Source organism: Oryx dammah, unplaced genomic scaffold (genome assembly GCF_014754425.2).
Source record: "Oryx dammah isolate SB20612 unplaced genomic scaffold, SCBI_Odam_1.1 HiC_scaffold_14, whole genome shotgun sequence".
In the NCBI taxonomy this organism is placed as follows: domain Eukaryota; kingdom Metazoa; phylum Chordata; class Mammalia; order Artiodactyla; family Bovidae; genus Oryx; species Oryx dammah.
The window spans coordinates 8,247,898-8,261,453 of NW_024070198.1; the positions used below are offsets into that span (position 1 = coordinate 8,247,898).

General features: G+C 41.8%; 1 protein-coding gene across 6 annotated transcripts in view; it reads right to left on the reverse strand.

Moving 5' to 3' along the window:
• The window catches only part of SGMS1 (sphingomyelin synthase 1), a 323,847-nt gene that overhangs the window by 16,174 nt on the left and 294,117 nt on the right, over positions 1-13,556 (reverse strand). For all 6 annotated transcript variants that reach the window (XM_040254683.1, XM_040254688.1, XM_040254684.1 and 3 more), the window contains one exon: positions 8,150-8,267. In XM_040254683.1, coding sequence (XP_040110617.1) covers positions 8,150-8,267 — 118 coding nt within the window. The remainder of the gene's footprint in view (positions 1-8,149; positions 8,268-13,556) is intronic.

Consider the following 13,556-nt stretch of genomic DNA (forward strand, 5'->3'; position numbering starts at 1 on the left):
AATACACACCTTTGCCCCTTTATTATTAACAAGCTGTGTGTGACTTTTTGAAATGATTTAAATATTGTGGTGCCCCATCTTTCACCCAATGGTTTTAGCATCTATAGATGATTTTTGTTTAAAATATTACTACAGTGCTTGAAAAATGGAGACTTTCTATTTCCAGTATTTCTTTCATATCTAGTAGTTAATTTCTTCTCCCTTATCACTAATTTTTTAAAATGTTTATTAATGTATAATTACTGTCATGATTTCATTGTGATGCTCAAACTGTGTCACACGTGACCGGTGGGAGTCTCTCAAGCAGGACAGTATGGCTTCTGAGTCGAATCCACTAGCCTGTAGTGTCTGGAAAGATCTGGAAACTTCCTTGGGATGAAACTCTGTTGTCCATCTGCCTGCACTCTGGATCGTGCTTCATGCAGGCATACAGCGTCACCTCTGCAGCTCTTCTGGATGTCTTTGGTGAATGCTCTCTCTCTTCACACTAGATGGCCGCTGCCATGTAGGAAACCTTTGTCACCTTCCCCATGTCTGCCCTGATCTAGACCTTCCTCTTCTCTAAATTCAGAAAAACCTGCACAAAAGCAGCCTCGTCTGTCTCCCTCACATGAAGTGCCAGGGACAGAGACAAGGCCGAACTTCTTGCCTCTGCCACTTAGTACCTGCAGGACAACAGGCAAGTCCAGCATCTCTGGACCAGCTGCAACGTCCTCTCTTTCACGACTGTGAGAATGCAATGAAAAAACATCTAGAATCATACCTGGCATGAACAGGTACACATAAACTGGCATTACTCAAAGTCTACCTCCTCCCCCACCTCCCAAATAGCTTACTTTCCATATTACAAGAGAGATGGCTTCCTAAGAGACAGATGTCATCACATCAGATTCCCTGCTTCAACCTTTCTTGGCTTCCTGTGGCCAGACTCCTTGGAAAAAGTGACCGGACCTCTGAAAGTCTGCCCCCAACTTCCCTCTCTGGCTTAATCTCTGGCCACGCAGCCCACAGGATCACATGCCAGGTGTGTCTAACTGTCCTGCATTCTTAGACTCCCTTTCACACCCTTTCTGTTTTCTCCACCTAGCAATCAACTCCACTTGGCCAACTGCCTCTCATCCGTTTCAGACTTGGCTCGGACAGCAACCCCTCAGTGCAGCCAACACTCTCAGGAGAGTTTGCCACCTTCTTCCCTGTTTCCATGGCAACTGAGCTCCAAAAGTCTGCTAGAGTGAGGACTGTAGTCAGAGAGTAATCTTACATGGTACATGTCTGTCACGGTTTCTGGATGCCCGTTTGTCTGATACATTTGTTGTTGTTTCGTCACTCAGCTGTGTCCAACTCTTTGTGACCCCATGGACAGCAGCACACCAGACTTCCCTGTCCTTCACCATCTCCCAGAGTTTGCTCCACTTCATGTCCATCAAGTCAGTGATGTCACCCAACCGTCTCATGCTCCGTTGCCCCCTTCTCCTCCTGCCTTCGATCTTTCCCAGAATAATGGTCTTTTCTGGAGAGTCAGCTCTTCACATCAGGTGGCCAAAGTGTTGGAGCTTCAGCATCAGCATCAGTCCTCCCAATGAATATTCAGGGTTGCTTTCCTTTAGGATTGACTGGTTCAATATGGGCTTCCATGGTAGCTCAGCTGGTAAAGAATCTGCCTGCAGTTCAGGAGACCCTGGTTCGATTCCTGGGTTGGGAAGATCCACTGGAGAAGGGATAGGCTACCCATTCCAGGATTCTTGGGCTTTCCTGGTGGCTCAGCTGGTGAAGAATCTACCCGCAATTCAGGAGACCTGGGTTCAATCCCTGGGTTGGGAAGATCCCTTGCAGAAGGGAACGGCTACCCATTCCAGTATTCTGGCCTGGAGAATTCCATGGACTGCGTAGTCCATGGGGTTGCAAAGAGTCAGACACAACTGAGCAACTTTCACTTCATATTTTGTGACTGACTGATACATCTGTGTACCCTCAAAATTTACCCCACACAGGACAAGTCCTCTAGAAATGTTTTTTTCAGAAATCAGCAATCTGGGCTTCACTGGTGGTTCAATGGTTAAGAATCTGCCTTGCGATGCAAGGGACATCGGTTCCATCCTTGGTCCAGGAAGATCCCACATGCTGAGGAGCAACTAAGCCCGTGTGCCACAACTGCTGAGCCCTGGAGCTGCCACTCCTGAGCCACATACCTAGAGCCTGTGTTTCAGAAGAGAAGCCACTGCAATAAGAAGTCTGTGCACCACAACTCTAGAGCTGCCCACCTGCTCGCAGCAGCTAGAGAAAGCCTGCACACAGCAATGAAGACCCAGCACAGTCAAAAAACAGATAAATAAACGGATGAATCTTAAAAAAATGCAGTCAGCAATCTGCTTGTTTACGAAAAGAAGTCATCTATACTCTCTCTGCCTCACAATCCCTGGTGACTTCTCATAAACTAAAACCATTTAGAAGGTTTATAAGATCATGTAAAAATGCATATAACAAACGTTAACTATAACGACACAGGAATAACTGCAAAGAAAGCATGATTAGAACTATGCAAGAAAAATATGCATAAAAAACTAAGAAATATATTGAAACATAAGGCGGAGAGTGTATAGTTTTTTTTATTTTTACAATGTCTCTGCAACAACTGAAGAGTTTCTTTAAAATGGAGCAAAAAAAATTTTTTTTTTTTTTTTTAAGAAAAAAATATGTGACTTCGTACATTTCTTTATTTTTTTCTGTTTCATTCCTGGAAAAGGAACAGAACAGTGGAGAGAGAAAAAGGAAAGTGAAGAGGAGACCTGAAATGAGGAAGGATATTGGAAATCATAAACAGGAATTTTTTTAAAAAATGAAAATAAACAAAATGAAAACTATACTGACGAAAAGAAACTGGGAGGCAAGCAGAACATCAGGTAAAATCAATCAGTGACAATTCAAATTCCACACAATTCAATGGGATGACATAAAGTTATTTTGGTAACAGAACACAAGCCATATTCTCAAATGCAGATAAGGTTAGCAGAAGCTAATCAGAATATCAAAATTTGTCAGCTAGGAGGGCAGCTTTCAAACATTCAAGCTGTTACCTAAGAAAGCAGGAAAGAACGTAAAAAGATATAAAATCCTGAAAAGCAATGAATCCTGTGTCTTGTAAGACTGAACACATGCCAGTGAAGAGACCCGGGAGGGGGAGAATTACTGCACCGTGGCTTAGCAGAGAACTAAGGAGTGCTTTGATCATTCTAATTTGTGCAACACACCCATATAAAAAAGCTGACAGTGGCGTAAAGAATACGAAGATCTGTTATTACATGTGTATTTTCTTGTTCCGCTGAACAAGTAATCTCAGATGACACCCAAACATAACCCTTGTCCAACAGTGGGCTACGTTCAAGTACGTTGAAAGGAAAAATAAAAAGACATATCTTTGAAGTTCAAGAGAATTATTTCACTGAAAACACCATGTCAGATTAAGGCATTAGCCCGCTAAGTACCCAGAAGGGAACAAAACTCTCTCGTTTTGAAGGTTTTCAAATCTAAGGTCACCATGGAGACCAAATAACAGAACCAACGTGAATCTCACTTTAAAGCACAGCCACTCGATGAACACATGTGATTATTAAAACGAGAGCTGAAAACAGCATAAGTTTACCCTCTCTTTCAATAACGTTAGTGTATCTGTAATCTGGGGCCTGAGGTAAATTTGGATTTTTTTTTTCTTTTCTTGTAGAGTCTGCTAAAACAGCAACATTTTTTCTTACAGAAGTCTTAGGACACAGAAGAATGCTTTTGCTTTTTCGTTTGTCTGTTTTTAAAAACTGAATCCTAGAAACTTGGAAAAGATGACAAGAGGGTGTTTTCTGGTTTGGATACAAGCTCCTTGGAGAAAAGCTGTGTTGAGATCATTAACAAGGGGTAATCAAGGGGTCACAAACTTGGCCACCTCCTAAGCCCGGCATGTCACATACTGGGACATTAGTCAAATGCTTCCCAGAAGCTCCTGACCCAGGAAGTGAATGCCTCCTTCCCTTCCCACACCCCAGCGGCTCATCTCTGTTACAGGAGTATTTGGTGACATGCCTCCTTCTCTTCCTCACCTCATCATTTCACACAGCAATTACTTCCCTGAGCTGTAACATTTTTATGAAGTAAAGAGAACACTGCCCTCAAATGAATGAGCACTAGGGATGGTATTTATAATTAATACTGTATACCTGTTGGAGTATTTTTCTTAGAAGCCATGCTTTTTGAGAATGGGCGTTAAGAGAAGAATTAAATATACTAATTACGGAGCTTTGTATGATGGCAGAATCAAGTTTAAGTTCACACAGTTATGTTAAATGAAATCATATTCTAAAGATCAACTGTCTACCCTTGGAGTTTAACGATAATTGATAATCATTAAGGGTATCCACCAACCAACAGGCCTTGGATGGTGTCAGGGGATACTCAGTTCTGGAAGCCTCGTACTTTTACGTCCTGTCTCTGGCCTTTTCATCCATATCCATCCCATCCAGGATATGATGAATCACAAATATTTAATTTCTAGCACTGATTTCCCCCTCAACTTCAGACACACACTATTCATTGGTCTGGATACTACCAGTGAGATGTCTCACAAGGACCTCAATCTCTATTTGTTTAATCTAAATTCACCTTTGAAATCCTTCCTTTCTCTCCTCATTCCCTGTATCAAATGTATTGCTAAGCTGTACTGATTCAGCTGCTTAGATTGGTCTCCTCCTCTCTATCCCTAGGCCCAGTGGCTTAGCTTAAGGCCCTTATATAACAGCATTTCCCACATTATATAAGATGCAAGTTTGGCTGAGATGGTCTTCAGGTATTTTCCACAAAGGCAGGGACTTCCATCGACTTTGCTCACCCTTGCTCTCCAGTACCTCAGTCACAGCAGGTGCTTAATGCATGTTAAGTACATTTTCAGGGGATGAATCACACTCTAGGGGTGAAAGCATGACGGTGACACCCAAGCTTTCTTCCTTCCGTTCAGCATTTTACAGCGACAGACCCCATGTATTCACTGCCTTCTTCTACTCTCATGATTCCTTATGACAATACAAAAAGTGTCATAAGCACTGTCTTGCCAACAGAGGGACCGAAGCTCTGAGATGTTAGACCCAACTGCCACACAACTAGCAAGCGCCGGCGGACACCACCCTCACTCTGACTCCAGCACTCTTTCTACTGCTGGGCAGATTTGCATTGTGACAGGTAATAACTCCCTCTCTGTGCAAAGGTTCAGAGAGAATTTGATTAAGATGGTGGTGGCGAGGATATCAAGACACTGGAATGGATGACTTTCAGTAAGGTTCATTTCTGGTCTGACACAGCCCCAGCTATGGCTCCAAGGCAGGCAAAGCTGGTCTCTGGGATCTCTCTAGCAACCCCCTCTGCTCCCTTTGGACACTGTTCCCCACTACGATATTTTGGCCCTTGATCTGACTCCAAGAGATACCAACAAGCCTTCAAGACCTTTTCCAATTCTTCTGTCTAGCTTCAGAAATCACTCTCGTTTACCCATGAAGTGTTCTTGCCAAAAAATTAAAATGACTGAATCGAGTCTCCACGACAACTTTCTATTTAGAGGAAATATGGAAGAGAGAGGAAGAAGTTTATTGAACTACAAAGAAATAAACAGATAAATCCAGAATGTGGTGTCTTCTACAGGACAACTGCTAGATCTCTACCAGTTACTGATGAGATTTAAAAAAGGGTAGGGTGAGGAAGAAAGAACTGCTCTAGAATGTAGAGACTTAACAACTAAATGTTATATACAGTCTTTGGATCCTAATTTACACAAATTAGGGCATTTTTAAAGACAATCAAGATATTCCATGAACTAGTAATTGCCAGTACCAAAACACTACGGTTAATTGTGCTGAAAGTATGAACAGAATTAAAGTTATGAAATAAAATGTCCAAAAACTTAGATGCATATTAAATATGAATGAAGCAATGAAGTAACATTGTCTGGGATTTGTTTTAACATACTTCAAAAGAAAAAAAGAAAGTAAGATGAAGCAAATGTAAGCAAATCTTGATAAGAACTGAATCTGGGTGTTAGTGTATGAAGGTTCCTTATACTGGTTTCTCTTCCTTGGGATACAGTTGGAAAATTTCAGAATAAAAAATTGTCATTTGAACCCATTCTTCCATGAGCTCTGTTCTACAAAAAGAATTAGATTTAATGAGTTTTTACTAATAATTTTTGCTAACATTTCACTCCCTCCTGTATACTTCACTTTAAAGACTCCAATTTCCAGAAGACTGTCACAGAAAGAGGGCCCTAGTTGGCGTTTCTGGCAGCATAATAAACAAGTGACATGTCTGGGTTTGGTTGGTTCCTGTTAACCTCTATCTTTACCAAGAAAACCCACAAGCTATTTTTGACTGTAGGATCTTGGTTTAGTCTTGCTGATGACTCAAGATGTACGTGCCAGTGCTAACCAACAGTGGGTTTGCCGGTGACTAGTGGAGCTCCAGGGGTCCTAAGAAGAAATAGGCTGCAACCAGACCTCGGCGAAAGGCTACACTGCACGACCCCTTGATGCTGGGTCTATCTTCAACATGTGCTTGACCAGACTCCACTTCTACCTAAACTGGTATGCCATGTTCCTTGGTGGAAAAACTTCCCATGCACAGGTTTTTTTTTTTTTTTTTTAAGGATTGAACTAAACCATCAGTCAGGCGACTACTGAAAACACACTGCTTATCAAGCCAGCCTCACCGCGGGAGTCCACATCACTGGATCCTCAGTGACAACAAGAAACTTCCTATGAGTCAGGAGCTTCAGGCAAGTGCCGAAGAGTTTTCACTGAGGATAAAGAAGATATGAGTCTGGCTTTCTCTAGAAGGGCTGAAGAAAGAGTGAGAAGGAGGTGCAGGGAGGTAGTACTGCTGAGGGAGACGACGGAAGCTTGGGACCGTTCGTTCTCTGGGGTGGCGTCTCTTGTTACAGGAACAGACTGCAGCAAGAATGCAAGAGTGGAGTAAGAAACGAGATACCTCTGAGCACATTGTGTTAAGTCTAGGAAGGAAGGGGACCCACAACAAGCAAGCGACCTAAACAAATCCAAAATTTCAAAGGATAAAGTCACCGCTCTAAAAATCCTTCTTTCAAGGGATTGATTTTTTTCAGCCCTCTTCCAAGATTCTATCAAAAAGAATGTCTCTTGTGGAAGGAACACAAGGGCAAATGCATGAAACTGAAAGGGTGTTTCACTAGCACAAGTGTGATACAAAGAAATGCTTCCAAACATTTCAAACATACAGTCACAGCATTCCACATTTTCTCGCACCCAGATTGAGGCAATGAGCTGCTTCTACTTCTTTTTGCATGGAAGAGCTTTCATGAAGTTAAACATCTTAAAAACTAAATCTCCTGCTAATCCTTTCGTAAAGTTATGATGATCTTTCCAGTTGAAATTATGCCAAAGCAGAGGCTGGGGTAAGGAGTGTTAGGTGAATCTGATGGGAAGGTAGAGACAGTGAGAGAAAAATAGAGTTTATTTCAAAGAAAAGCTTATTTGCTACTAGAGAAGATCAGGACAGTGAAGTGCCCCACCAGGGAGGAGAGATCTTATTTGGTGGGTGGAGGACATGCGTTTGAGCAAACTCTGGGACATGGTGAAGGACAAGGCAGCCTGGCGTGCTGCAGTCCATCGAGTCGCGAAGAGCAACTGAAGAACGAAAGGGTGCAAGGAGATAGGAATGGTGTCCCTAGCTCTGCTCTTCTGGATTCCCACTGTAGGGCTTAATAGAAAGAAGGAAAAAATATTATTTGAAATCGAACTTTTCATCTAAGAGAGGGGAAAAGCATATAAAAGCTTCTGAAGCTGTTAACAAGGGAGCAAATGATATTTTAAAAGTTTGGCAGGAAACCAAAGAGCTACACCCACACACAAAGCTGAGCTGCTTCCATCACACTGAGTAGACCACAAATTCCCCCAGCTGGGAAGCGCTGCCAGGGTCTGGGGATTTTGAGAAGGAGTGAGGTCACCTAACTATATTGCTCAGTAATGTTCCCAGATGAAGGCGAGGGGGGTTGCTTCTAAAGAAATTTTCACCTCTGGCCTAAATCAAAGGACCCCCTGAACAAGATGAGAAAAAACACAAAGGGAAATTACAGTGAGGAAAGGTTTACCTTCGGAGAGCAGTTGAAATGCATACCGGGAACTGGGAGTGTGGTTACATACATTGTAATACACCGATACAGGTACAGCGTGCCAACTATGCAGAAAAATCTTCTGCTAATAATAGACCTAGAAAAAGGGAAAAACAGGGCAGACACTCAGTCATGAAATTCTGCAGGTTCATTGAAGTTTTCAGTGCTCCAACAATACAAACCAACCCCCAAGCAACCTGAGAGATTGCTATCAGAACGTTGAAACTATAGCTAAGAGCAGATTAAGGTGAAGCTTTTGAGAATCAAACTGCGTTTTTTCATTTGTTTCTTTGTTTTAAATTTACTTTAAGGTCAAGGGAGTTTAAAACACCCCTTGCTGCTATTAACGGGGCTTCCTGAGGCCTGAAGCACCAGTTGACATTCAACTGATGGACAAGGAGGGTTTCAGTTGATGGGCCAGAAATAAGTCAGGGTCTGTGGTTAAACATTTAGGGAGTGTCTTTTCTGTCATAAAAAAGAAGATGTTCAGAAAATTACAATGATATTAGATTGTAATGAATTTATGCCAAGAGAATTCAAAACTTTTCTGACATTTAGTGAGTCAAAGGCATTCAACCATTGGACCTGTGTATCCTAGAAACTGATTATCTTAGCTGATCTCCAAAGAAGCATGATGCCAAGAAAAGAGCCTGTCTGAACGACAGCATCCAACCCACACCTCTCTCCCCTAACAATGTGGCCTTGGGATAGGCTACTGACACTCTCTGAATATCAGTTTCCTAATCTGTAAACAAGGGATAAGAACGTGAGAAATAAGGTATGGACAACCTTTGCCATTTATGCACAATGGTTGTCAACAAGTGTGTGGATTATGTGGGTGAATAACCAAATAAGCAAGAATGAGGCATCTCTTCCATTTCAAATTGATTGGTGGTTCTGGTGGAATTATTTGATGTGTACACATGGGCATGCATATTGAGTCTGATAGCTTCTCCTAACAGTAAGTCTCATGGAGGTGTGGCTTTAACCAGATTAAGTTGTACAAACTTCAGTGTCTCTTTGAACAAGAATGTTCCTTCCCTCTCTACTTCAACCTGCTCTAGCCTGTTCTGCTGCTGCTGCTGCTGCAGTCGTTTCAGTCATGTCCGACTCTGTGCGACCCCACAGACGGCAGCCCACCAGGCTCCCCCATCTCTGGGATTCTCCAGGCAAGAACACTGGAGTGGGTTGCCATTTCCTTCTCCAATGCAGTAAAGTGAAAAGTGAAAGTGAAGTCACTCAGTCATGTCCAGCGCTTAGCGACCCCATGGACTGCACCCTACCAGGCTCCTCCGTCCATGGGATTTTCCAGGCAAGAGTACTGGAGTGGGCTGCCATTGCCTTCTCCGCTATCCTGTTCTACCACAGGCCAAAATCTCAGTCCTCTGGGTCTCCTCGTCCTCAACCTCGAGAAGTTCAAGTTTTTCCTCAGCCCAGAGCTATCTGACTTAAACACAAATATTTTTAGAAACAATGAACAGGCTTTCCTCTGAGGATACTGATCACTTAGTTGCTCCATAACTGTACAATGTAGCTCTGTTTTTACACAGGATGGACATTCCTACTGGAGTCTGGTTGTTGGAGGGGTATCTGTGTTATCTGTATTTTTTAACAAGAGGGATAAAGTGATATGTCACTTGGTTGACTGAAAATTAATTTTACAATAATCCATGTGACCATATTAGTGTTTCATTCATAACTACACAGTCCACGTAAGGTCCTTAGGTTGTAAAGGTAGGGTTCGGGTCTTGTGACTCTTAACCTCAATTTTAGACACTGGGTCAAAAAATTGCTTACCACAGAGAAATGTCTTATTTTCTCTTATTAAAGCTGTGTGTGTCACCCCCAAGGACAAGAATTTATTCAGTACAAAGCTGTCTTTTATAAAGATATGTGCCTCTAATTCCAGGAATTATGAAAAGCACGGTATAATTAACCAATATAGAGAGGGACAATACTAGATCACATTACTAGATTATAAGTGTCTTACCACAATACTTGAAATAACCAACTGAATTTTACATTGTAAGATACAATGATCATTTTTCTCAAAAAGAAAATGCCCTCTCACGCCATCCTGTTCAAAGAAACAGAAATTTTACTTGAATGATACAAGGACCATCTGCAACAGAACATGCCATCTAAACAGACTGGCGTATCAGGCTATTTGGATGAGCCAGCGTCTTCAGAGGAAGAGAAACAAAACGACCGCTATCACTCCATTCTGATGACTACTGCTACCTTAAAATCACTTTGCCTGATGGTTTCACGGTGCACACAAGATAAATACACGCACAAACACCTATTTCCATAGCTCAAACCTGAGTCACATCCAAGTAGCAGGGAGAAGACTCAGGATTACCTGAGAATGAGGTATACAAAAAAATGATATAGGATGAGAAAAGCTTTTGTTTACAAAAAACACAACAAAACATTTTAAAGGTAACAAACAGTAAAGATTCAGTCACATTTACTCTTTGAAGTGAAAAAATGAAATGACTTATACCCATGTGACGTCATTAACGTTAACACTGTGACAAGATGGAAGAGGCTGTTAATAAGAACCTTCTGATCTTTGGCATTTACTTAATCCTTTTCGAAACTATGCTTAGAGTATCTTCAGTGTATAATTTTAAACAAGAATTTCCTACTATACACTTTAGAAAGCAGGATATATATATTTTAAAAAGCTTTTCAAAATCTTGTATCCTGTTAAGGTATTATTTACTTAAAGAATTTCACACATTAGAATTCTCTCTTAAGTTTAAAAGTTGAAGATGTGTTTTGTTTTTTTTTAAAAAGATCTAAAATAGTTAAAAATGTAACTAAGGCAACAAAAAGCCACAGAGGAAACATTAATGAGATATTTCTAGAGATTAAGCAAATGCCAAGGACAAGATGCACATTACAATTCTCAAAACCACAGTTATGTTCTTCTCACATGGGAAATGTCTCTTTCGTGTTGGAAAGAAGTCTATTTCCTATCTGCTCACACTCTGCAATGACATCATAGACACTTGTGTATGGTCGTGGTTATCTATTCTTTTCCCAAGTAGTTGAGTCATAGGGTCATCACTACTTTCTCTAACAGAACAGAAAAACATACGTGTTAAATCTGATATATATATATATATAAAGAAATATGAATAAAAGTGTTAATATTTTTTAAGATCTGCAAGAATAGTATGCTATGTTCAGAATAACTTTAATTAAACTTTTTATTCTCCCAACTCAAAGAGAAAAGAGTTTTCAGAACCTGATTACTTACTACACCAAATATAGGCTTAAAAGAGCAGTACTACATTGTTTTTGGCATTTGAAATGATAGTCTAAAGTTCTAAAGGAAAAATGAAGAAAGAAATGAATACACTGGAGAGTAGAAGGAAAATACTGGAAAGTTCCATTGTTTCCCACAAGTTTTCTCGACTAAGCCACAACCAGAATACACACAGTTCTTGCAGCGCTCAGACCTGCTCTGCCAGCTCTTGAGAGAAGTTACTGACTTTTAGAAACAAACAGGTCCTGAGACATGGCAGAGGATCCAAGTGACAATTCCAAAGCAGGAGGCGATCAGCAAGGGGGAGGGCCCGGATCAGGGAGCCCCACGTCTCCGGAGAAACCATGGAAGCCAGCACACACGGTTCAGATCCTTCCAGCACTGCTACAGGGACAAGGCGTCCTCAGCTCACCTGCACACAGATGCTGGCTCTGCCTTTAACGGAGGCCCGCTTGATGACCAGAATCATCTCAATTAACTTCCTTGGAAACTGGCTTCCTAACCCGCAAAAGGCTATTTTCTTTATGATTCAGAGAAATGCTACTGAAGAATTTCCCCAGACTGTTATTAACAGTAACTAGGGTTTTGCCAAATTTCTCCTCTATGCCAAACTCTGAGCCATTTAGTTCTTAGAACAACCTGCATTGCGATGCTATGACCCTTATTTTACAGATGGGAAAATTGCAGTTCAGATAATTTAAGCTGAAATATAAATATATTACCCAAGACAAAAAGGTTCAGGAAATGGCTTCAAATTGTGTAAGAAATCCCAATTTTATTTTGAGACCACACTGCTGTGAACCAATAGATGAGCCAACATTCGATCTCATTTAAGTTTCCAAATCTACTTAACTCGCATTTTTCACTTAGGGTTTTAAGTCATATTTCATATTGACCCAGACCTCTGCAAAGTAAGCATTTTTGACAGTTATTTTAATGATAAGCATGTTAGTTATTAAAGTGCTGAGAAAGATTCTTCTAGGTATCAAACAGGAAACTGTTCATTTTCCATTATTGTTTGCACAGTCTGTGCCCAGTAAGGTTTGCTTCCATCCATCCAATGTTTGATCAGTCTGGCCGCTCAGACAGTAAAGACTCTGCCTGCAATGTGGGAGCCTGGGTTCAATCCCTAGGTCAGGAAGATCCTCTGGAGAAGGGAATGGCTACCCACTCCAGTATTCTTGCCTGGAGAATTCCACGGACAGGGGAGCCTAAAGGGCTATAGTCTATAGGGTCGCAAAGAGTCAGACACAACTGAGCAACTAACACACTTTCCTGAGATGTTATCTACTTCTCAACATTCTATCTCACCTGAACTGCTACTATGACCTTTGACCTGCTGTCCCTAATTCCATTTGTACCTCCATAAAAGCCTTTCTACAGAGAGAAGCCAGAATCATCTTTTTAAAAACAGCTGAATAGAGTATATCCTTTAAAATCCCCCAATAGTTGCCAAATATATTTTGAATAAAATCCAAATCCTTTACCAAGCCCACGAGGCCCCAGATGATCTGGGCCAAGCTCCCCTCCCTCTGCTCTCCCCATCATTCCTAAACTTCAGTCCGATGCCCTCGGTGCAACTAAACACATCGCACCAAGTCCCTCCACCTTAGACACACCTCTGTGCCAGCCATGCCCTCTGCCCGGACCCGGGGAACACTGCCTGTTGTCAGGTCTCTGACAGACCACCTACGCTAAAGAAGGCACCTGGGGCCACCTTCACCTCTTTTACTTTCTTCATAGCCTCCCACTCCCATGCCCACATTCTGCTGAAGCTAACGCCAAAGAATTTAAATCTGTTTTCCTCCCTTTAACTCCTTGCTACTAGCCCTGAGATTCCCTGGATTATGATAACCGCTTGTCATCACCTGAAGTTCCAATTCCCATCACGAGCTCTTCTCAACATGAACCCAAGCTACTTCCCATTTTATCTTGCAGATATGAATTCCACCACCCTGGGCAACAGGGGCTCCACTCACCAAGTGTCTTGTTTTTTGCCAGCAAGTCTCTTTGCCTGGCCTTTCCTCTTACCCCAACCACCCACCTCACATACCAGCTCTGTACGCAACTTCCCACAAGTTCCCAACGGGAGGGAGCCACTTCATTCTC